The sequence below is a fragment of the Alligator sinensis genome, unplaced genomic scaffold, assembly GCF_000455745.1.
Source record: "Alligator sinensis unplaced genomic scaffold, ASM45574v1 scaffold436_1, whole genome shotgun sequence".
NCBI lineage: Eukaryota > Metazoa > Chordata > Crocodylia > Alligatoridae > Alligator > Alligator sinensis.
In genome coordinates, this window is record NW_005842172.1 from 1,300,117 (window position 1) to 1,324,874 (window position 24,758).

At 43.7% G+C, this 24,758-nt stretch overlaps 1 protein-coding gene across 1 annotated transcript in view; it reads right to left on the reverse strand.

Annotated features, from left to right (window-relative positions):
* The window catches only part of BET1 (Bet1 golgi vesicular membrane trafficking protein), a 5,683-nt gene extending 5,536 nt beyond the window's left edge, over positions 1 to 147 (reverse strand). The window contains exon 1 of the mRNA XM_025206800.1: positions 68 to 147. Coding sequence (XP_025062585.1) covers positions 68 to 147 — 80 coding nt within the window. The remainder of the gene's footprint in view (positions 1 to 67) is intronic.
* Between the last annotated feature and the right edge of the window lie 24,611 nt (positions 148 to 24,758).

Sequence of the window (24,758 nt, forward strand, 5' to 3'; positions counted from 1 at the left end):
GGTCCCCCGCCTCCCTGCGGCAGGGCTCGGCTGTTGCTGTGGCTGCGGCGCCGCGTGGCGCCTTTACCTCCCTTCTCCTTCCGCTGCGTCCTCTACCCCGGGCAGGCCCTGTCCCCGCTGTGCCTTGGTGGCTGCTTTGTATCCCATCTCGTCCCTGCTAGGTGCCATGCAGAGGCCTTTCCCCTGGGAGAGGCCCAGACAGCCAGGGGGCAGGGGGGCATTTGTAGGCAAGATGTAGTTAACGCGTGGGATTCGTCGCCGCAGGCGGTGGTGGAGGCGAGCGGCACTGCCAGGCTCAGAGGGCCTAGATAGGTCGGTGGGTGATAGATCTGTTGGGGGCTATTGGACCGAAGGGCTGGAGCTGTTTGTTCCCGCCTCTGAACGCCGACGGCAGATGCCAGGGAGGATATGGAAGTGGGGCCAGATCGCTTTAGGTGTATCAGGTTCCTTGCTCTCCCTTTCTAGCACCCAGCCTGGCTAGGGGGACCATTGGTCTGGCCCAGTATGGCACCTCTGACCTTCTTGTGATGCCTCACAGCAAGACCTGCAGCACCTGAAGTAGGCAGGGGGTTATGAAAGCGCATGGCTCTATTAACCAGCCTCTAAGGCACCACCTGCTTTGCCTTCTGCCTAGCTTCAGACTAACAAGGCTAATCACCACTCAAGTCAGTGGATGTGGCCTTTAGGGTATGTCTGCAACTGGCCTTCTCACAGCTCCATCAGCCCAGTCCATCTGGGACGTTCTTCCAGCAGTCGGAGGCGGCAAGAATTTACCAGAATGCATGAACGACGCTGCCCCCGGAGGCTGGGGGGGCACAGCAACCCCCCCGCAGGTGGCAGCGGTAGGGGCATGGAGGCGGTGAGCAAGGAGCTCCCACAGGTGGCTGTGGCCGTGGCGGGAGGGCGAGCACCAATCAGTGGTCAGTGATGACCTGCAGATGCCATCAGCAATGATCAGCAACCACCCTAGACACCACTGGCAGTGTTGGCATTGAGGGAGAGGGTTGGCGAGCAGCGACTGCCAGGGCCGTCCCTGCGGAGGCGAATTGGGGCAACTGCCCAGGGCCCCACACTTTGGGGGAGCCTGCAGAGCTGGGCAGAGCAGCAGCGACATGGAGCTGGGCAGAGTGGCAGCTCCACGTCCAGCCGCTCATGCCCCCCTCCCCCCACCGCCACTGCTGCCACCACTGCCAATGGTGGCAGCAGCTTCTTTGGGTCTGGGATCGGAGCAGGGCCCTGCATGGGCTGATTTGCCCCAGGCCCTGCACTCTGCTTGGGTCACCTCTGGCAACTGCCCACAGGCAGCGTCAGCAGCACTTCTGTCAGGGGGTGCACCCACCCGTGCGCACCCCCCACACGTCGCCAATGCCAGAATGTGACCTCATCACTTCAACATCTCTGGAAACCTTAAGGAGCTGCTTGTGATATTCTGAAGAAGACTGAACTTTTGTACATTTTACAAGGTTAAACAAGCTGACTCATTAGTGTTGCAAAGGAGATGATCATTCCCAGAAACAAGTCAGTGGGTGCTGACTCTGCTGCAGCTTGAGGTCATTGCTCCTGATCCTATCCCTTGTGACCTCAGGGAATAATCTATCTCCATCCTCTTTATAATGACCATTTAGGTATTTGAAGACTCAGTTTTCTCTTTTCCAGACTAAGTAATCACAGTTTTTTTCAAACTTTCCTTGTATGTCTTGCTCCTCAGGCCCCTAATAATTTTTGTCACTCTGGACTCTTTCCAATCTAGCCACATCCTTCTTGAAATGCAGGGCCCAAAACTAGACACTGTACTCCAGGTGAGGCCTCACCAATGCTGGATAAAGCGAAAGAATCACTTCCCTTGATTTACAAGAGATTCTCCTGTTAATACAACCCAGTATGCTGTTGGCTTTTTTTGCAACAAGCACACTGTTGCCTCATATTCAGTTTATGTTTTGAAAATAACAGGCCCCTATACTTGAAGACTCGATTTTTAATCTTGTGTTTTAAACTTTAAGAACTGATAACTTAATATTTTAACAGATATGAAGGTTCTTGGCCTTGATGCTGTGAACAAGTTTTAGGAGGCTATCAGCGCCTTCTCATTCCAATTACTAGAAAGGAAGTAGGAATTCTAAAATATTTTTTCTTTTGTAACATTGGGTCATAATTCTGAAAAAATAAGGACCACTGTCCTTGCTTTCACTGCCCTCTTTTTGGAAGTAATAAGAGCCATTGCACAATAAAGCTTCAGTGCTAGGAATTATTTTGATTTCAGTTGCAAACACAATCTATCTCTTAGTATAATAAAAGATAGATGTATATCATATAATGTGTATTCTCACACTTTCAGGGGTGTTCTTCGGCCCCAAACCCCTCTCTGCCACCTGCTGATTGACCACTGAGTTTAAAATGAGATGCTCTAAATGTCACCTTTCTAACCAATGGCACCTCAGCTTTCCCTGGCTCACCTAACCAGCTCCTAGCAGATTTTGTGTGGTCATGTGCTCAGAAAAGATAGATTGGAACAGGCCTTCCTTGGAAGAGGCCTGTATGGTCAAATACTCTTAAATCACAATTGTCACTGGCAATATGTGTGTTATAAAAGTTAACACCAAGATTTATTCTAAGAACAAGAGCAAGCATAAGAAATCAGTAGCCATATGTTGAGAAACAGAAGTATAATATAAATAGACTAAATATTGAAACAATAATCTGATTTTACGCCACATCTTAAACCCAAGAATACAGTTTTTACCCAGCTCAGATTAGGAAGCGGCTCCTGCCTCTGACCTTTCCCTTAGGGCTTCTGCCACTTCTCTTGTCAACCAGAACAATTAGCCCACTGCCTGAGGTAGACCCAAAGCCTTTTCCTATGCTCAGGGAAAACTAAAGAGGTTTAAATGTGGTTTCTTGCCTGGCCCTTTGCATACATCATCTGTTGGATTCTTGGGAAGCCCAAGCTGTACACGTAACTTCCAGCTCCCCACAAGGGTGCATGTTTACCAGACCAGAGGACTTTTCCATTATGACCACGAGAATATTTGTATCATTTCAGATATATCCAAAATGCTGCCTCTCACTTAATTTCACCACTCTGAGAAAAGTCCTTAGGTAATACTCATAATACAGTCTCTTTTTAAAAATGCAAAGTTATCATTGCCTGGAATGCAAAAGAAACTTATTGTTTTAGGGAGTGAGACTTGAGAATAATTTCATATAATATGTTATAATCAGGGATCCTGGTTTTCTCTGATAAAATTGCAAATTCTCTGATGAAAACTCCAAAATTTGCAATTAAAATGAAGTGCCACTATGTACATAGGTATCAGTTGAACATAATGTTTTATTGATACATTTAAAATTTTAAAGCAGTTTGGAAGCCTACCAGTGCCTCAATCACTATAATAAACTACATTCTAAATACCTATAAATTTTTGTGTTTGATTTTGGGTTTTTTATCATGGGAAATCAGAGCTAACCCTGCCCCCTTCCCTCACCAGGACGTGGGTCTAGGCCCCTCACTCCCAAGCCACAGCCCCCCCCAGCCCTGCTGGTTTCCCTCACTCCCCACCCACAGTCCCCTGGCCCTGTTGGTGCCCCTTGCCCCCCCACCAACAGCCCCCTGGCCCACCACCCAGGCAGGGAAGAGGGTAGAGCCCAACTCCCCCTCCCCTGTGGGTGGCACAGCCAGAGCAGAGCCCATTAGAAGGGGGGCAGGTGTGGGCTGCCCACTGTGGGCCTGGGTTCCCTGCCCTGCTGCCCTCCCCCAGGGCCTCCATGGCCCAGTGGGCAGGACCCAGCATGCCAGGGCAGAGATGCTCCTTGCCACTGCAAGCACCATGCTGCCATGGCAAAGTGACCCCTGCCTGCCTGACAGCAACAAGGTGCATAACTCCGCACCACCACCACAATGCTGCTGGGCAGGCAGGGTTGCTTCACTAATCAGTGTGGGGCTTGCAGTAGCTAGGAGCTTGCCCACCCAGCCCTGCTCTGCTCTGCCACACTGGGTTCTGCCTGCTGGGCTGCAGAGGCCCTGTGGGGAGGACAGCAGAGCGGACGGCCCAAGACCACAGCAGACAGCCCACCTGTGTTACCGCCCTACACACAGATCTGGGGACATATGCCCCCTCTGGTAGTGTACACGGTGGCAGGGAGCCACTCCCCCACCCCTGCCCCGTCCCCTAGATGAGCTGCCCACGATCCATCCCACTCCCTGCCCAGGCCCTGCAGCCACACATGGCCCTGGGCCCCAAGCCCCATGTACCACTCCAACTGGGCAGCAGTCCCAGCCCCAGCCCTGCGCAGCTCCCTTCCTCCTTCCCTATGGGGACCTCAATCAGCCCTGCTAGACTTACCTGTAGGAGCTGTTCTCCAGGCTGCCTGGGGCCATGTGCATGTACATACACATGGAGCCCCCTACCTGCCACCCTACTGCTCCCCCCAGCCCCTTGCAGGCTGGAACTGCCACCTTGAGAGAGCACTTTGCAAATGTGGAAATTCTACCTGTTTCTCCATTAAAATCAGAAATCCATGTTTTTCTCTGTTAAAAGGGGAAATCTGTGTTTTTCCCATTTTTCTGAGAGAAATGGAAAACCCAAATCCCTGGCCATAATAATGCTAGAATGTCATGAATAATATATTTATATCAAGGTCAGTATCAAATACCACAACACATATAAACATAACAATAATATCGCTGAACACTGCTTAACACCACCTATCTGTGGAGACCTCAGTAAAAGAAACACAAGAAAAAATGCATGACATCCCATGAACACCCCAAAAAATAGTGGAGTTCATAACAGTCAGTCTTACAACTTCTTTACCCAATTGTATGGGTCAGTTTCTTGACCCAACACAATGGATCCTTCTATGTCACAGCGTAGATAAAGATTTTAAGGTGTAGCTAAAGCTTGGTAATTTTTAAAAAATGATTGAGACTTTTATATGAAATACGCTGCAAAAAATGTACATTCTTACACATGTATATGCATAAATGATTCATCTAAAGCTTTATATCCAGATGAAAATCAATAGAAATGTGAATGCATTATTCTAAAATATAAAAACATCTTTAAGATGGTTCAATGTTTCTAAAAGAATTTGATAGATGTTTTTATTTTTTAGAATAATGTATTCAAATTTCTATTTATTTTCATTTGGATATAAAGCTTTAAGTCGACCAGTTCCAAAATATAAATATATCAGATGGTTTAATTTTCCTTGAAATAAAAAAGAACTGAGTACTTGAGTATTAAGGAAACAGTTTTATGAAGCTTATTCATGGATTCTTTTAATTGCAATATAATATTCAGCAAGGAAGCTGCACTGGCTTCTCTAATTGTACCAGAGACTGGCATCTTTTGTTATGCATATTAATTATTTGTATTTTGATGGTGTCTGAAAACCAGTCATGAACCAGGGTCCATTGTGTTAGCCACTGGACAGACATCTAACAAAAAGATAGTCCTGACTGCTAGAAACTTGCAATTTAAGTATAAAACAAGAGACAAAAGCCATATGCCAGAAGATGGGCATGCAAGGCAACAAGAGGAATTCAGTGGCCAGAGCAAACAAATTGGCATTCTGTACAATTCCTTCAAAGTAAGATAACTTATTCTCCTTTTATGACACATGAAGCTGAACCTGGAAATCACACTGTGTGGGGCCAAGCGGCAGCACTGATCTTCCCAGCATGGGCTGTGCCCAGTGTCGGTCCCAGCTGGCAGCACCAGCCTCCTATCATCTGGCAAACAGTTTGGGGGTTCACCCACACGCCCAGGAAGGCTGTGGGGCTTTGCCAGACTGCTCCCGGGGATGAGGGCCCCCGATCTGCCTGCCGGATTATAGGATGCTGGTGCTGCCACCTAGGAGCGGCACTGGGCACAGCCCATACCCAGCACAGTATGAATTTTTGTATATTAGTTAATATGCTTAAATGATAATAGTATTGAATTGATAAGCCTCTATGACTGTATTAGCTTTATTTTTGTCTTTTATAATCAACTAAAACTCCTTCTTGTGCTTGTTCCCTGCTTGACATGAGCAAATGAACTTTGTATGCCCTGTGTACGTGAGTGTCTGTATGAGAGGGTGAATGGTGAAAGAATGGTAACTATTTGCATGAAAACAGAAGATTTAACTGATTGTGTAAGCAACAAGGCGCCAATGTATGAGTTACCAGACAGTAAACTAATTAAGCCAATTAATGAATGGCTGAAGAACTCATCTGTGATCAGGTGCAAAGAAGATAGTAAGAAGAAGGAATTTTGCATATCCTGCCATTTGAACTACACAATGCTTCAAGGCTGAGATACCAACTACGCAATGCTTCAAGACTGAAATACAAACTCTGAGATACCAACTTTACTGGAATGACCTCAAGCTGAGATAACCAGAAGATGGATAAGAAATAACCTCTAATTAAACGACACAAAGACTTGAAATCCCTAGAAAAGTGAGACGCAGACAAGCCATGATGGGGGAAATCCACTCTTTGCAACTACCTGGAGCACAGGTGCGTCTGTTCACCCCTGCTCCCATCACCCTCAATGAGCCTGGGCTGGCCACCCAGTGCTAACATTGAGTAAGCTCTGCTGGAGTGGTTTTGTCTGTATGTCTGTTTGTATGACTGGTGTCTCCATGCGTATGTATCTGCTTCATGTAATCAATAAACATGGCATTTTGCCTTATCCCCCTTTATAAGGTCTCGCTCTTGATTTGTAATCAAAATCCTTCCTGCACCAGGAAGATCAGTGCTGCCTCTGGCCCCAGGCGGCAGAACCAGCCTCCTGTCATCCAGCAGGCAGATCTGGGGTCTGCACCCCCAGGAGCAGTCCGGCACAGCCCCCACAGCCCTCCCAGGGCTGTGGGCGAGCCCCCAATCTGCCTGCCGGATGACAGGAGGCTGGTGTTGCTGGCTGGGACCAGTGTTGAAGCCAAGTAAGCCTGGCTTCCAAACTTGAAGCATTTTGAAACTTTCAAAACGTTTCGAGTGCCCTTGTTTTGTTTCGAAGCTGTTTCAAAGGCTTTTGTTTCATTCTGATTTCACTGTTTCAAGATCAAAATGCATCGAAACAGCTTTGAAATGGAACACTGGGTGAAATTTTGCACAGCCCTGCTCTGCATATTTGAAAGTGAGCTCTGGCAGTAGTCATATTTTTCTTGAACACAACTGCTGAGTTAGGGTGCAGAGTGATAGATCCCACTATTAAATCCTGGTTTATTGAAGACAATTGTAAAAAATCTCTTGACTTGAATGGGGGCCAGGATTTCACCCAAAGTTTGCTATGAAATACAATTACATACGTTTTTCTTTATACCGTGGAAGCTATGTAAGACATCATGAGTAACACAGGAATCCATTTAGCTTGTGCAAATGGCAAAAAGCATTTGCAAAATTGTGTTATGTCTCTTAAAGGCACCACTTGTACCAGTTAAGCTTGCCTGCTAGTTCATGGAGGAACAACATAGCTCACTTTCTCACACCTCATTATGGTTTGCATGGAAGGAGGCATGATTATGCGATTGCAAATCAGATTCCATCGCACCTTACTGCCAGTGCAGGGGGAGCCCACTCCCCCTGTACCAACAAGAAGCAATTTTCCACAACTCTCCATGCACCTCTGTGGCTGAGAGACTGTAGCTGATGAAATCTCCCAGCCATGGGGACGCACCACACACCCTGTGGTTGGGAAACTGCAGCTGCTGTAATCTCCCAGCTATAGAGGTGCTCCATGCAGCCCTATAAAGTTGTTATGCCAACTATAAAATTATTACACACTTTCCAGCAATAACTTTATAGCTGGTTGGACTTTTTTAAGGCGCCACAGTTATTTTGCACATGTAGCCAATCTAAATTAATTGCACAAATAACCAGGTAATTGTGTAATACATGTAACATGTAGAGGGGGCTTCAGTGTGCCTCTAGTTATTCACCCTTTATTAAGGTTTGTTACTGTGTTATTCAAAGCACTGGCAGAAGTAATTGTGCAATCAAGTACTTTGTCCCCCTTCCTCCCTGCCCCCATGTCTATGTAATAACTGCAGTAGTTTATGACTCAGAAAAGTCAAACATTTACTTTAGAGTTTGGATGAGTAGCTGTTTATGTCAAGCAATTTTCCGGCTGATGTGACCCTGTGTTATGTGATTTTTGTACTATATCCAAGAAAGTCACTATATATGACATCACTGTAGCATAATGAAGATTTTTCTGGCTCTGCCTATTCTCCATATTAGCACATTGCTCATGATTCTCCCCTCTCTCCTTCCCCTGTGTCCTTGTTTTGTATTTTGGGGAACTGTGGATTTGTGAGTATCCAGGGAGACAAATACATTGAATAAATGTATTTTAAAGCTGCTCAGATAACTAGTTTCTAAAGGGTTACTATATCATTCTTCCTCTTCCCCTACCCCCCATTTCCATTGATATTTTCTGCAGAATTTAAAAAAAAACAAACTTCTTTACTTATTGGCACCTATAACTCATGGCATTCATGTCTGTCACAGGCTTATAACAGCTTAGAATAATCTATTACAATTTTATAATGGTTCCATTATACCAAAAGATTTGACTCTGTATTTTCTTACAGCACAAAACAGCTAACAAGATATTATAATATGAATTATATGCATGTAACCTTGAGTGTTTAATTTGTTTCTAGTCTTCTTACACTAAATGTATTTAAGATTAATTTGATCAAGTGTCTAACCATGTATAATGATGGTCCAATGGATTTTGTAAACTGCACATACAGGTAAGCTGTGCATCATTAACTTAAATTTATTATTATTATTTTAATGTAATATTTGATTGTTTTATTTGGAGAGGTCACCATGATAGTCACTCTTTACTACTACAGGTTAGGGAAACTAGGGAAGAGCATAAGAGTATTATGCAGGTGTGCAGAGATCAAGTCAGGAAGGCCAAGGCACAATTTGAGGTGCGACTGACAAAGGACATAAAAAGCAATAAAAAGGATTCTACAAGTATATCAACATAAGAGAAAAAAAATCAAAAAATCGTAGGTCCTTTACAGAATGCAAAAGGCAATCTAGTTACAAATGATGCAGAGAAGGCTGAAGTATTTAATGCTATTTTACTAGTCTTCACAAATAGGGGCAGCTACATTTGTCAGCAAAGATAAGGAAGGAGGCATAGAGCCTGGAGTAGTGGAGGACAAGGTTGGGGATTACTTAGAGAAACCAGATGCTTTCAAGTTGGCAGGACCAGACAGAATGCATCTCAAGGTACTGAAGCAATTGGCTGAGATAATTTCAGAGCTACTGACTATCTTCTCTGAGAATTCACAGAGGTTGGGTAAAGTCCCTGATGACTGGAAAACAGCAATTATAGTGTCCATCTTTAAGAAAAAGGAGAATCTGGGGAATGACAGACCAGTCAGTCTGACCTCAATACCTGAAAAGATCATGGAGCAACTCTTAAAGGAATCTTTTATGAAGTACCTAAAGAAGAATAAGGTGATCAGTTTAAGCCTAGGCCAGAACCCTGCACCCAGTTGTCCCCAATCAAGAGAACAGGGCAAGTCATCCCTGGAAAAAGTGCCACCTGCAGCAAGCCCCAAGCAACACCCTGGTCCCAGCTGGGCTCACTGAGGCAATCAGGGCAGCCTAAGCTAACTCTGTACTCCTCTGTGCAAAAAAGCCAACATCACAATGGGTTTTATTAACAGGAATGTCAGTGTAAATCATGGGGAAAAGATTATTCCACTTGGTTCAGCAATGGTGAAGCCACACCTGGAATATTGTGTCCAGTTCTGGAAATGGGCTACTTAGAGAAGCTGTGGAATCTCCATCTCTGAAAACTTTCAAAAATAGGTTGGACAGATGCTTGGCTGGGATGGCTTAGCAGGGATGATCCTGGATGGAGCAGAGGGCTGGACTAGGTTACCTTGGGCTGGAAGGTACATCACTATTTTCCTGTGATCCTATAGGAGTCAATAGCATTGTTACAGTTGCAATGTTAGGGGTGTCTCTGGGTGGAATTCCACAATACTTCCTCTCGGACTGGGTCCTAGGCCATAGCTGGTCTAAACTGGTTCAGTACCTGTGGTTCTTACTGCTGGGAAGTGTGTGCCTAATGATGTTACCAGCTACCCTTCTTAAAGAACACAGTATTGCTGGGAACAAAGCATTTGGACAAGAAAAGAATGAACAATTCTACACACAAGAATAATTTTCTTGTGGACTTAACATCCTCTCTTAATAGCCTATTCACTACCTTTTTTTCTTCCCCCAAACACCTTAGTAGACTGTCCTGAAACAACTTGTGTGTAGCTGGCTCTTCTGCTATGGTACTCTGTTTTGTTCTGGGGCCTGGGACTGAGTTGGTTGGAGCCAGAAGGTAGAATTTTGATAGCTAATAGTTTTGGTATTCTTTCTCAAAATTATTGAAGGGTGGCTTTTCCCCTTTTCCCCACAGTCCCTTATTACTAAACTAATCTGTTCATTCAGTAGGCATCCCTAGTAGCTAGGACAGCATTCAGTATTCATAAATTATTTTACAGCAGCTGTGCTTCAGTCAGTCATTAGATAGCAAGGGGTCTATCTAAAAGAATGTGTGTAATAAACCATTAAGATTGGGAATCTTAATGCAATAATCATCATAATTTGTTTCTGAATAAAAGATTGGGATTTTGGGGTTACTTTAGTGTTTTCAAAACAGCTTTTACAATCTTCATGATTAAAAACTCGCTGTTTCCTACAATCACAGGCTGTGATTCATTAGGTTGTTATCATAGTGTTCTGCAGCTGTATGTTGAGCTGTGGAGCTGGTACCATATTTGTATCAATTTTTTTCAATCCCTTGGCTATTTAAAGATGCTATTTCTACCTTTTTTTTTAACAAGATTCCCAGTTAATGCATCGTTCATCTATGTCATTAAATAATAGGCTGGAGATATTTAGGTAGAATGCATTACATTAGCCATATAAAAGCAAGACTAGCATCATACAATCTTTCAGATTAGCCTTCAGCACTTCTAATAGTGCATAACAATGATATCCTCCTTCAGTATTCTATTTGCTTAACACCTTGCACTTGTTTAATGTTAGTTTGGCAGTTTGATTTGGGTATCTTGTGTGTTTGTCTCATTGCTCAAAATATTCTTCCTGTAGTCCAAATCCTGACAGAATTTTTCTTAATATCTATAGAGATCCGTATCCTTACACTTACTCCATTTAGAAACAAAATCAGTATCGCCAAGGACATTGATTCTAATAAGGGTGGGTTGGTTGGTTGGCTTTTTTTGGTTTGGTGGCTTTTATCTTTTACCCAAGATGAGACCTGCATTTCTACTTCTCTCCTCAGCTGATGCTCTACTCCAGCTTCCTCCAACTGAGATTTAAACAACACCTTCAATGCCAGAATAAATTTGCTTTGTTTTTCATAAACGAGATACACTTTTCAATTTTTTTTCCTTCCCCCTGCTCCTTTGCTCTGAGGATGGCTGACTTTGAAGTCATCAGACCACTGCCTTTTCATTTTTCGGTTTAGAAGTAACTTCAGGCTTGTTTGAAGATACTGGGACATGTTGAGGCTTTTTATTAATATTTGGAGCATGAGGCCCAGATGATTGTACTACAGATGTTGGCTGAGGCTGCTGCATCTGCTGATTTATGAGACTTTCTGATTAGATACCACAGTCTTGAGCTTGTGATGGTACAAGAACTTGCTGAGCAGTTTGAAGGATGCAAAACATGCTGTGCTTGGACTGCAGCTGCAGGAACTGTATTCTGAAAGACCAGGACTCATTTGGGGCCATCCCTAAGGACACTAGATGTTTTGGGGGGTTTTCCTTGCATAACTGTCACTGAGAAGGACTCTCCATCGGTAGAATGACTCTCTTCCCATGTATTTTTGTGTCCTGACTGGCATCTTGTCCCTAAAACCCACTGTTAGATATTATACAGGAGGTCACTCTATTTACGGCAGTGGTGCTCAACTTACCTGGCCCTGTGGGCCAGATAAGTGGCATGGCGCTGGATCAGACGCCACACACCAAGATTAGGCCTACACACCTGAATTGTGCCCCATGGAGCCTCAGCTAGCTCTACACTGCTGCCACCCAGCCCTGCACACTAAGTTTGGGGGCTCATGCTGCCCTGCATACCTGACATAGTGTGCAGGGTTAGAGCCCATGGATGACACCACATCAGGTGCTAGATTTGGCCCATGAGCTGGGGGTTGCATACCCCTGACTTAAGGGTTCTGCAAGAAAATGGGAACAACCTGATCAACACTACTGATCCTTGAGCCAATAACCATGACCCTTGATTCTGCCTCTTGAGTGATATATGGCCTTCATGCCCTGAACCAGTGACTATGACCTGGACCTTGCCTCTTGCCCTATATCTGCCTTTAGACATTCATTTTTGTACAATATTAAATCACTGAGGGACTTTTTTTTTCCTGTCTTCTACTAAGAGAAACACAAGAAAAAAGGGATACTTTTTATTGATGTATCCTAGAAGGAAGTGTGTATAAACTAAGAACATTTGGCAACATAATACTTTATTGTAATCTCTATTACAGAGCAATCTCTTAATTTGGAATTGGAAAATATTCTGAGATTTAACTTCTGGTCAATTACTGGTAATTGCCATTTAAAATAGTTGAATGCTAATTCTTTGTTTAAATAAAAAAAATCTGTTTTGACACACTTTCTTTCATATAAGGAAGTATTTTGGTGAACTTTAAGCCATTTCTTGTTGTAGTCTGCACTACTTAACCTCTAAAGTCTCTTCTTTCCTTTTTAAGCTTGTGGCAGGACAGAAAAGGGCTTTGGGGGCAGCTGGCAGGTACATGAAACTGAGGGCCCTGTGATTGGAGGAGAGAGCTAAGGAGACTCCATTTTGGCTCAGGCCCTCACTGCTGGCAGCTAGAAAAACAACACGTGGCTGCTCAGGAACACCTTGGAGGTAAGGGTAGTGGCGATGGGGATGATAAGCAGCTTCTGGTCCTGGGCATGACTAGAAACTGCACCCTGTTGAGGAAGGGCAGTCTGGTGGGACTGTCCATGGTGGGACATTCCCCTAGAATGCCAGGCCAGTTACCTTCCCCAGTGAAAGGTGGGTAGGGGTGCCTTTTGTAACTCCAGCTCTGACTACCTGGTAGGTCATTTAGAGAGCAGGAGGGGGGAGAGGCAGGGACATCTCTGGACACCTGAGCCCCATGGGCTGAATACCTGTAGCCTGCAGAGAGGAGAGCTTGGGACAAGGCAAATGACAAGACCCCGGTAGCTCAGGTGAGGAGGCAGAGAGTGCCCTAGAGAGGATGGTGGCTGAGTTCAACCCAGCATGGAGCAGAAGGCCAGTGGCCACACACAATAGGGTGGCATGTGTACCAGCTAGAGTGCATGAGAGAAACTAGAAAGGGTGTGTAGAGTAGGGGGGCGGGGGGACCCAAAGGGCTGCGCAGGGTAAGATGGGATGTATGAGGCCTGAGAAGGGCAGAATGTTGGAGATTCAACAAGAGGCAGAATTGGCCCGGCCTATTACAGTTCTGGATGCTATCTGCTAGGCATGGAGCATGGTAAGGAGAGATCGGAGCCATGTGCCAAACCCCTTGGCATCGGGTATTCAGTGGACAGCCTCCCATTTTATTATATCTAGGTTATTAAGCAGCAAGTCATGGGAGGCAAAACTGGGCAGACTGCCCTAGACAGGTGGGCAGGTTGATGTCAAGACCTGGCCCTGAGCTGGCTCCCTGTCACACTTGGGTTTTTTTATCTTCACTACCATTAATTTACTTTAAAGTAGAAAACCGATTAGATGGGAATTAAGTGTATTCCCTTAAATCCTTTATAAAGGCCTTAAGCCAAAGACCACAGAAATCATGGGGAATCTTTCCACTGGTTTCAGCTGACTTTGGATCAAGCCATAAACCCTCATTGGAACCAACTGAGTTGATTTCTTTAGACACACACAAGTGTGTGTTGGTGTAATTTTATGAATTATTCTAGTCGTGTTTTCCTTCAATAACATCTACGTACCACTTCTGATGTCAGCTTTGACTGCTTAATAAATATCAGTTTGAGTAATAAGAACTGAGAACAACTACAGCAGCCTGAATGTTAACTGTAATGTGTGAAAAGCAGGAGAAGGAAGACTAAAATGTTTTGAAGACTCACTCTTTTAAAACCTGGAGCTGAAGTCAAAAGTACCTTTTTCATCCGAGGAAAACAAGCAAATTTGATGATAATGAGTGGAATATGAAGTTTCACCGCTTTCTAAGAGGGAATTAAATAATTTGTCAGGTTTTTTGTGTTAAAGGGAGAGAAACCAAATCAAACCCTTCTTAAATGGAAGAAGGATTCTTACCATTCACAGTATCATACTTGTTCTTAAGCAAATAGAACAGATTTTGAACAATGTAACAGAAATTCATAATGCTTAGTGGGGCTGTGCGAAGCTTTGGTTGCTGATTTGATTCGGAGGAGACTTGGCTCGATTTGGCAGCCAAATCTGAATCGAATCAGGAGACCAATAAAAAGATCTGAATTCATTCGAAGCCTCCAAATCAATTTTGGTGATTTGGGCAGTCCCTGCTCACTGCCACAAGGAGCTGAACTTGGTCTTTGTGCTAGTAAGTAGAGGTTGGTGGGGGGGAGACCCCCCTGCCTGCTCAACCCCCTATTCTCCCAGCCCTGCCAATGGCTGCCCCCTGGCCCCAGCATTCTGGCCCTTTAAAAAACCAAAAACCCCTGCATTCACTGGTTGCTGCAGTAGCTGTCAGGGCTTCTAGAGGCTTGTGGCAGAGCCCCCACCATGCAGTGGGGGACATGGGGGATTGCCCCTCCCACCTGGCAGGAGCAGTGAGTGCAAGGCATTTATTCCTTTCTTCCTTCCAATGCACTGGCATACTGGGTCCAGGTGGGGCAGCCATTGCTGGGGCTGGGAGAGCAAATGGGGGATGCGTCCTCTTTGATCCAGAGATTTGACTGATTTTTCTCAGCAGCAGCTGACCCTCCAAACCTGATTCGGCTGAATTGATTCTGGACAGTAATTAGAATCACTGTCCTGAATCAGCTGAATCTGAAGTGAATACTAGCTGCCTCACACAGGCCTATTCCGTAGTTTGTTTGTTTGATGATGATGATATTCTGTAGGGTTTCCTAATCAATGTTGGGCACCATTGGTGAGATGTAACGGGAGCACATGTACCCCTGAGACTGACTGCTAGCAGCGCCTGTGGGCAGCTGCTGCTTATCCCCCATCCCCACTGCCTCTGCCAGTGGCATCTGTGGGTGGTTGCCAATTGCCAGTTGGCATAGTCCCCTGCCTGCCACTGCTACACCCCCACTATCTGCAGGTGGTCACCATGCCCCCCCCCCACCCCACCCCAGCCTCAGGAGGCATGCAATAGTCATGTTGGACACCATTTTGGGTTTTCATTGGACTTCATGCATGCATTCAAACTATCTAGCAGAATTCTCCCTGGTTTGCTCTTCTTGTAGAAAAACTTACCCAGAGATGCCTAAACAGACACTTGAATGCTGAGAACCTGCAGTGCTACCACTGTGGAGCCAGGATTCCCCTGTGCACACATCCTGGCACACTTTGCAGGCCTCCCAGTCTGCTTTGTGATATATGGCAGGAGTGCACAGGGCACACCTGTTCGGTTTACCAAAACTGATTAGAGTCATCCTGATCAGCACAATGTGGGGGTTGTGAAGGGGGCATGTTCTACTTCCTGATGGTAGCAAGCAGTGCTGTCTCCCTAGAGGAAGCAGGGAAGAAGTGGACCATGGGAACAAAGCATCCTGAGATGGTGGAGAACTGTGCTGTGGCTTCTATCAGAAGAGAACATATGTAGTTCTTCAAGGAGAAAATATCCAGGGAATGATTTTAACTCTGGTTAAATCCAACTTATTTTGCTCTGAGAGAAACTCTGAACATCTGTATGTTCTTGACTTCTTGGAGAGCAGCAACTCTCCGAAGAGAAACTGAATGTCTATAAGTGTCCTTATAATAGTTGCTGGCTCTCTGATATACTAATTTAATAACTTCATGAAGAAACAAAACTGAGAACATGAACATGAGTCCTGTATACTTGCACCAGCTTCACATTGGCATGATTTGAGAGTTACTTATAGTAAACACTGCCCTGCCTAGTTATAATCTTAATCTGTTTTGGGGACGGATGATAGGATTTGGTCAAGTTTAGAGCTGAACTTTCTTTTTGTTTCATCATCTGCATGGGTGTATGAACTAATGACTGAACATTGTCCGTTGGTAAGTTGAAGATGAAAGGTCACAAAGGGTGCTGTTGGGGTAGCTTATCATACTTTATGCTTTAAAGCTACCACTATTTATAGAGTGGTGAATTACAGTATTGTTACAAAAAGGAAAAAAAAAAGTTTTATTTGGCCTTATTAAATCAATGCTTAAGTTCTGTATAGCCTCATTATTATCTGAATTTTTCATTTTGCTTATGAGCTGGCCTTGATCTGTTTGTGCAGAGCTCATAGTGCTCATACCTTGTATATTTTCTTTTCTATCACTGTGAGAAGTTCTTTTAACATAACCTGGTAATAGTCTTGTTACCAGCTCAAATTAATTCAATTTGGCACTACCAGATGAATCTGAAGGCTGAAGTGTTTGGAAATCTTAATGAAAGGTGATAAGAGACAACCAATGGACAATGACCAGATTGGGACACAGGAAAAAGGCCAAATTAAGAGGTATGTGTGTGATGGGCCTGTTGAACAAAATAATACTGACAGGATGAAATATGGACAGTTTGACCAGAGAGAGACCAATCTGAAAGCTAAGAGTCATCAGTGGAGTCAAGTTTAAAGAAAAGCATAAAAGGGGGCAGCAAGAGATTGAGTGTCATAAATTCAGGAAAATATCAGTCTGTGTCAGCCATGAAGATTATCCACTGATACCACCCACTGCGTTTGGGAATCAATTGGCCATCATTTCTGCAGGGAAGTGTACCATCTGGATTGGTGGGTGGGATTATTGTACTAAATGCCTTTCTAGTCGAAAAGAGACACTGATAAGATGATTTTATTAGTACAAAGAAAAAAAAGTTAGACTTTGATTTTTGGGACACCTGAGTTACCTGTGTTCATATTTCACAATCCAGTTTTAAGGATGTAACTGTGCTTTTTAACAATCCTTTGTCATCTAATTGGTAGACAGTGTGTATTGTTTTGTTTTTAACAGTGCAGACAGATGGGCAGCACCCTGCTGTAACTCCATGGTGCTCTAATGTACACCCCACTTTGTTCTTCCCCTTCATCCTAAACTGTAATCCTACAGGCAGGGCAGGGCTGGGCTGCATCAAGCAAGGACTAACAGAAGTTTAATAGCAGTCCTCTACTTCAGAGTGCCTCCATCTGAACCCTCTTTAAAGAGGTGCCTGATAATGTGACTGATTTAACCCTCCATTTAAAGTGCTCTACAGCCATGCACTGTGGTCAGGGCCTGGCTGTAGAGCACTTTCAAGGGGGCAATTGTGCAACATATCACTTCTGTCAGTGCCCAAGATGCAAATTTGCCAACCAGATGCACTCTGGCATCTGAGTAACAGTCTTGGTCTCAATAGCAAAATCAGCACTATGGATGAGTCAGTCTTAGTCAATATATCAAATTGTGCAAGTTCTCTGGCCATGAATTCAGGGTTTTTTTTCGCTCTGGTCTCACTGTTAGATTTATTCATCAGGGTGCAAATGTACTAGGCTGCAATCTTTTATTATTGATCTGGACCAGAGATGGGAACCCCACTGGACATAGATTTCCAGTCAGGTGAAATGAAACGGGCTGGCTTTTTTGAGGCACCTTTTTCTAGCTCCTTTCCCAAATGGGATAAATGGAGCGTATCCTAATTAGGTCTGCGCATTCATGACTGTAGCTGCCAAACTACACACCTGTCTCAGTTCCAAGTACAAAACAACCATCACACAAATGGCCATGTAGGTCTGAGACTAGGGAATTCTGGTAATTGCTAACAGTACTTCATTGCTGTAGAACTTCCTAAAGAAGGAAGATGCCTTTGCAAGTCATCATCATCATCTTTTTGTTTTTGTTTTGTTTTTGTTTTTGTTTTACATGGGAATGCTGTTGTGCATCAGCAATTGTACAGTACTTCACAGGATGGAAACAATTTGATGGCAAGGAAAATCTATTCTGGTATTGCTGTCATATACCTTTGCAACCATTATGAAGTATTTTTTCTTCATCTACCTTCCCCACAACTGTGTGTATGTGTGTTGTAGTTGTATCGCTATTAGTCTGGAAATCTCATTCTTGACCTTGCCCCATGGATGAGCCTACCAAGAATACAAAACTTCAGGAGGCTTCACTCTTGAGGTTATTTGTAGTACACACCTCTTTCTACTATGTCAAGGTTGTGATTGTGGTAGGTAAGTTATTGTAATTGGGACAGGAAGCTAGACTAATTTTGACTTCATTGGAACAAACTCTAAGTTTTTGTTCACACAATTACAGTAATGCCACTTTTGTGATATTGAAATTTAGCTGCATTGGTGGCTTGCTACCTTTCTGAGGCCCAGTTAATTCATTAGAATATCTTGCACACAGTCATTTAGGGCATATTTTTATATGTGCTCCAGGGGTGAATAGGAGGCAATGCTTTAATTATAGTGGCTCCAATTAATCAAGTTTACTTTGGACTGCTGTAATTGCAGTGTCAGAGCAGCCTCTGTGCTCATGTACAGGCACCCTTATTTACTGTCTCTAGCTTGTAGTATCTTTAAAACATAACTTTTGTTTCCTAATTTGAAATGCAATGCAATATGTACAAAGCTATGCTATGTGAACAAAGTTTCAGCAGCTAGTCAGTTAAGAAAAGGTTTTAAAATGCCTTGGTCATCCTGAAAAGCTGTAATTATAGTGCGTCGGAGCAGACTCAATTAATCAAGTCCTCTGGAGCATAGTAACTACCACCCTCCAGTAGACTCCAGCATCTCGTGTATTGGTGTCCCTGTGCTGCAAAATAGTGGTGGGGGCAGGCTAACTAAAGCTGCCCCACTTCTTCCAGAAAATGTGTATGTGCCTTTTATTTACAGAAAACTGTGCATTTCGATTTTTATGTACTATGTCAACATGCCTGAGTGAGCTTAGGTACTAGAAGCAGCTCTGCTGTGTTAGCACTTTGCCAAGGCTAATTTCTACCCACTGAGACCTTCTCAGTCAGTAGTACTAGTTCTGCCTCACTACATGGCACTGCACTGGGCTGTCTACTATAAGAAGAATATAGACTATCCATCTGCTAGACTGTACAGTGTAACAACTTTGAAGAAGGGGCAGCAGTACACTCTAGAAATATATTATATACTTTTAAAGAAAAGCTTTTTCAGCATACCTAGTAATAATTCTCACTCAAAAGCTTGATCTTGTAGTCACTGACTTTAATGTTTTGGCACTATGGCCCAAAGTAGCTATTATATAAGTATGCTAGTCAGGTTTCAGCATGAAACGTCTTGTTCTCTTGGCATATTTGTCTGTTAAAACAAAAGAAAAATACAAATAAACAAAACCAAACCTAAATTCTGTCCTCATTTTTATTTTGTATCACTAGTAAAAAGATTTCGGCCACTTTATAGTCTGTTTCCCCCAGGAAAAAATCAATTGTTATCCTTTCATAAATTACACTAATTATTGTTGTCCTAGATTTACTTCCAAGTTACAAATTCCTACGCAGGTTCCCCTGATCTCCCATTTGGATACTCATATCGGCACATGGGTGATTATGTGAAATCATTGGTCCTGACTTTTATTTTTTGCCAGGGGGCCCTAAGGTGATGGACATGTGGAAAATTTCATGCATTTTGGGTGACGGCCCTCTTCCTGAGGAGGGCCAGGGCACTCAGGCCCCCACTTACTCAGCTTCTCTGAGTGAAATGGACATTTAAGCACTTAGACTATTAAGCTGCCAACACAGCATGCAGATGTACCCGAGTCTTGTGTTTTGTGTAATTTTGAGCATCAAAAGATAAGATTAACATCCTATCAGAACTGTCTATATCTGAATATTGGGCTTATGTCTATTCAGTTGCAACCCTCCTTTTCTGGACTAATCACTTTTTGTCCTAGTTCAAGTTCTATGTTTTGAGTTGAATTTAATTGCAGCTGAATGAAGTCTTAGGAATTGGAGATTATGTGGGTGTGTTGGGAAGAAATCCTTAAACCTATATCCTTCTGTTCCTGCATCTGTGCTGGGACTGAAGCCAAAGTACTTCCCTATACTCTATAGAGATTATTAGGGGCACTGGATCTATATAATTGACTTTATGCACTATCAAATTCTCCTTGGGTAACATTTACTTTAAAAATGCCCCCATCAATCAGTACAAAGGAAAATAAAAGCAGCGTGCAGAACTCTGGACTCCTCTAGAGATGAAGAAAATCTTTCTTTTTTTTTTCTCTTTCAAGTAATTGGGTCTCAACTTTGTAAGACAAATAATGTCCATGATTTGAAAGGCCTTAATGGAAGGGAAACATGCAAGAGGGTGTTGCCTACTGCGGGTGTGCAAAGCAGGCCTTAGTCCATTCAGATTCTGATTTCAGCCTGAATCGGGGACAGTGATTTGATTCATTGATTTGGATCACTGTCCGTGATTTGATTTGGCCAAATCTGAATCTGAAGATTTGATGCTGATTCAGACATAGACACAGCTTTAAATGTTTTTTTTATATACCTCAAGGTACTAGGCATGGCTTGTGGACACTGCAATGCTGTGGCACATGGAGCATCCCACCAGAGTGTGGGGGGGGCCCTCCGTGTGCTTGGTGGCGAACCTAGAAATGGATAGGAAGTACTTCTGGGTCCACCAGGGAGCACACAGCAAGGGGGGGGGGAAGCTGTGGCTCCTTGGCCCAGCAGTCAGCTGTGGGGAGACCCCAGATGCCTCCCCTAGATCCAGGAGGCACCAGTTGCCAAACCAGGGGGGTGCAGCCCCCCCCCCCCCCCCCCCCCAAGCACTCCCCGGCAGACACAGTAGTGGACCAGGATTGCTTCCGGTCTACTTCTAGGTCTGCTGTTGAGCATGCTGGGGAGCTCCCCATGCTCCTGTAGGATGGTCTATGCACCCCAGCATCACAGCATTCACAAGCCACCTCCTACTTGGAGGTATGTAGAAAAAACACTTAAAGCTGTGTCTGTCTGAATTTCCAAATCTCTCCGAATCTCTTCAGAGGGTTCCAATTTGATTTGGAGAAATTAAAGGGTCCTCGGATTCTATTTGGATTTGGCTATAGAACTGGGCCAAATCTCCACTTAACTGAATCGGGGAACAAAACTTTGCACAGCCCTAGTGCCTACTAGAAGGGACTAGAGGACAGTGTATATCAAGCTAGTTACAAATAAAAAGTTACCACCCTGAAAGAACAGCTCACATGCAACATTTTTAGTTGCAAAGAAGGTTTCATGAAACTTGTAAATAAAATGAATAATAAATATATAAATATTAATTTTTTAAAAAGTTAGTGGCCTCCTTTTCTGAAGTGCTGAATTAATCTCACTGAAGTCAAAAGAAGTTATGAGGGTTCAGCACTTCTGAAAAACAAATTTTAAATAAAGATTTATGAAAGAACATTTTTCTTCAAATTGAACCATTTAGGTAACCCAATTTATGAACAGTAAGAATAATTTATTTACAGGTGTTCTTTAGTAAGATACCTTTTAAAGTGACAGATGCTGAGTAAGTATTTGGAGCCTTAGGCTTCAAGGATAGTGGTTTGTTTTGATAGTTTCATAGTGCTTAGGGTTGGAAGGGACCTAAACAGATCATCAGGTCCAACCCCCTGCCCTAGGCAGGAACGGGTGCCAGGATCATAGCCCCCCAGCCAGATACCTGTCCAGCCTCATCTTGAAGACCCCCCAAGGTAAGAGAGAGCACCACCTCCCTTGGGAGTCCATTCAGCCTGGCAGCCTGGCAGCCCTAACTGTAAAGTAATGTCCGCTGATGTCTAGCCTGAACTTCTTCTCTAACCATTTGTGGCCGTTATTCCTAGTAACCCCTGGTGGTGCCCGGGGGAACAGAGCCTCCCGCAATTCCCGCTGGTCCCCCCTGGTGAGTTTGTAAATGGCCACCAGATCCCCTCTCCTCCTCTTGTGGAGGGTGAATAGATTCAGGCCCTTCAGCCTCTCTTCGTAGGTCCTGGCCTGCTGCCCCTTGACCATGTGAGTGGCCCTCTGGACCCTCTCAATGCTAGCCACATCCCTCTTGAAGTGTGGTGCCCAGAACTGGACACAGTACTCCAGCTGTGGCCTGACCAATGCCGCATAGAAGGGAAGGATCACCTCCCTGGACCTGCTTGTTGTGCATCTACAGATGCATCGCAAGGTGTGGTTAGCCTTACTGACCACTTCCTCGCATTGGCAGCTCATTCATCCTGGAGTCAACAATGACTCCAAGATCCCTTTCTGCCACTGTTTTAACAAGAGGGGTGTCCCCCAGCCTATAGGTGTGTTGCTGGTTCCTTCTCCCTAGATGCAGCACCCTGCACTTGTCTGCATTGAACTCCATCCTATTCTCATCTGCCCACCTCTGTAGCTTGTCTAGATCTAGTTGGATTCTGTCCTTCCCGTCCAGCATGCCCACCTTGCCCCACAACTTGGTGTCATCAGTGAAACAAAAACAGTTTTGTTTTTTCCCTAATGAACTTGGGAGTAAGCTTCTTACTACTAATTTCTCTCACCCTTTCCTCAGTATTATGTAAAATCATTGTGTGATGGAGACTGACTTTACTCTGAAGTGCCAGATCTTGGCATCTGATAAAGATGTGATATCACATTTGAGAGGTCAAGTACTTGGTCTAAGATATTCCATTCACATTAGTCTTATATTCATCATATTCTAATATTGAGGGATGTTCATGCAATGTAAAGTACTATAAACTAATTGCTTTGTTACACTACCAAGAGAATAAAACCCTGAATGGGTACTGTAAAGAGCCAAACAGCTTTTCAGAATTAGAATGAAATGTTGACAAACTTTCAGTAGGTCAATTAAGACGGGCTTATTTGGGAGGAAAAGAAAAGGCTTGTTTTTTCCGTCTTACCTAATGTCCCTTCAAGGTGAAAATCATGGTTTTCCAGGGTGGGTCTCCAGGAAGGGAAAATATGTAACGGAGGGAAAGTAAGCCAGGAAAGAATTGGGACACTTGGGTTTTTGTTTTTTTTTTTAAAAAAGGAAACCCACTAAACTTCAGTGTACACCAGTCGTCCCTTTTTTTTTTTTTTTTTGTCCTCACATAAAATAAGCTATATAGAAAATAGACCTGGTTCATGCTGATGGATCATCATTGTTCATAATAAGTTTATTCTAGAGAGAAACTTGGTCAATCCATTTTAAGTTGAGGAAACTGGCTTTTGTTTATTTATGCAGATAACCTGTGTCCAGCCAGAAATTTCTCTAACTTCAGCAGTCATGACTTCTGTGATGATATGTGGAATTTGCCAATGTACAACTCTAAAAATTCTGGTTAGTTTTATGAAATTGTAGTATTATTGTATACCCTGATGTGTGAGTCAGCCACAGACTGGCAAAGTCCTTGGCACGTCATCCATCCTGTCAAGAAGAAGGCATAGGGGAAGAAAAAAAGCATTTCTTAACTTGTGACAAATCAGAGTAGTGTTATTCTTGAGATGCTCTTCAACTCCACACATCTCTCCACTATTCTGCTGAGAGAGAACTAAAATTTGCCCCTGAACTAAAGCTTAGTTCTGCTCATCTCAATCCAGGATATGCATCTCTAGCAGAGGAGTTGTTTCCAGTTTATGGATAATATCCTTAATGGACTTAAAATATTTTATATAAACCTTATCCCCATAGGAATGACAAACCTGTCATTGTCAATTGCTTTGAAATCACACTTGGCATGCATAATCAGCAGACATTTTGCTTACATAAGCAAGAAAAGTCACATGATCAGCTGTAGGTTGAAAAATACAAAAATATGAGGAAATAACTGTAAGAACTAGGGTAGGATTCTTACCCTGCACTTCTCAATAAAATGCAGTCCTCCTCTTTGCAGTCCTACTTATCCCAGCTTCTGCTAGCTAGGGGACTAGTCATATGCCTTACCCAGCACTTCCTAAGTACTGCTCCTTTATATGCTTACTTATATTCTTCTATTCAGTTCTCAGGGATAATATATATATTACAAAGATAACTTCTTTCTCCCTGTAAGGACCTGTACAAGTGCCACTTCTATGCAAAGCTTTTCCTGCAAATTAGAGAGGGACAGAGACGGTGTCAGCCAGTCTCCTCTCCTGCTAGTTTCCTTTGATTTTGAGTGGTCCTGAAATGAGGAAAAGAGCCACGCCACTATGGTCCTGTCTTGCCTCATGTCTCCTCAGTCCTTTTAAACCCTTGCTCCATGACATTACTCATCTTGTTTGGGGATTTTCTATTTTGTTATCCATAAACTTGCCTGAAACCCCTAAATCAATCTAGCATGTGGGGTAAGTTCATGACATAACTAACAATTCTGGCCAAATTGGCCTATGCTAAGGAGATGGCTGAACTGGATTTCCAGCTCAGGCTAAGTTTATGGGTAACGGAGAATAGAAAATCGCCAAACAAGCTGAGAAATGTCATGGAGCAAGGGTTTAAAATGTCTGAGACATGAGGAAAGACAGGACTGTAGTGGCATAGCTCTCTTTCACATTTCCAGACTAATCAAAATCAAAGAGCTGGAGCTGGACTAGTTGAAGACTCACAATTTGTCTCTGTCCTTCTCTAACTTGCAGAAAAAGCTTTGCATAGAAGTGGCA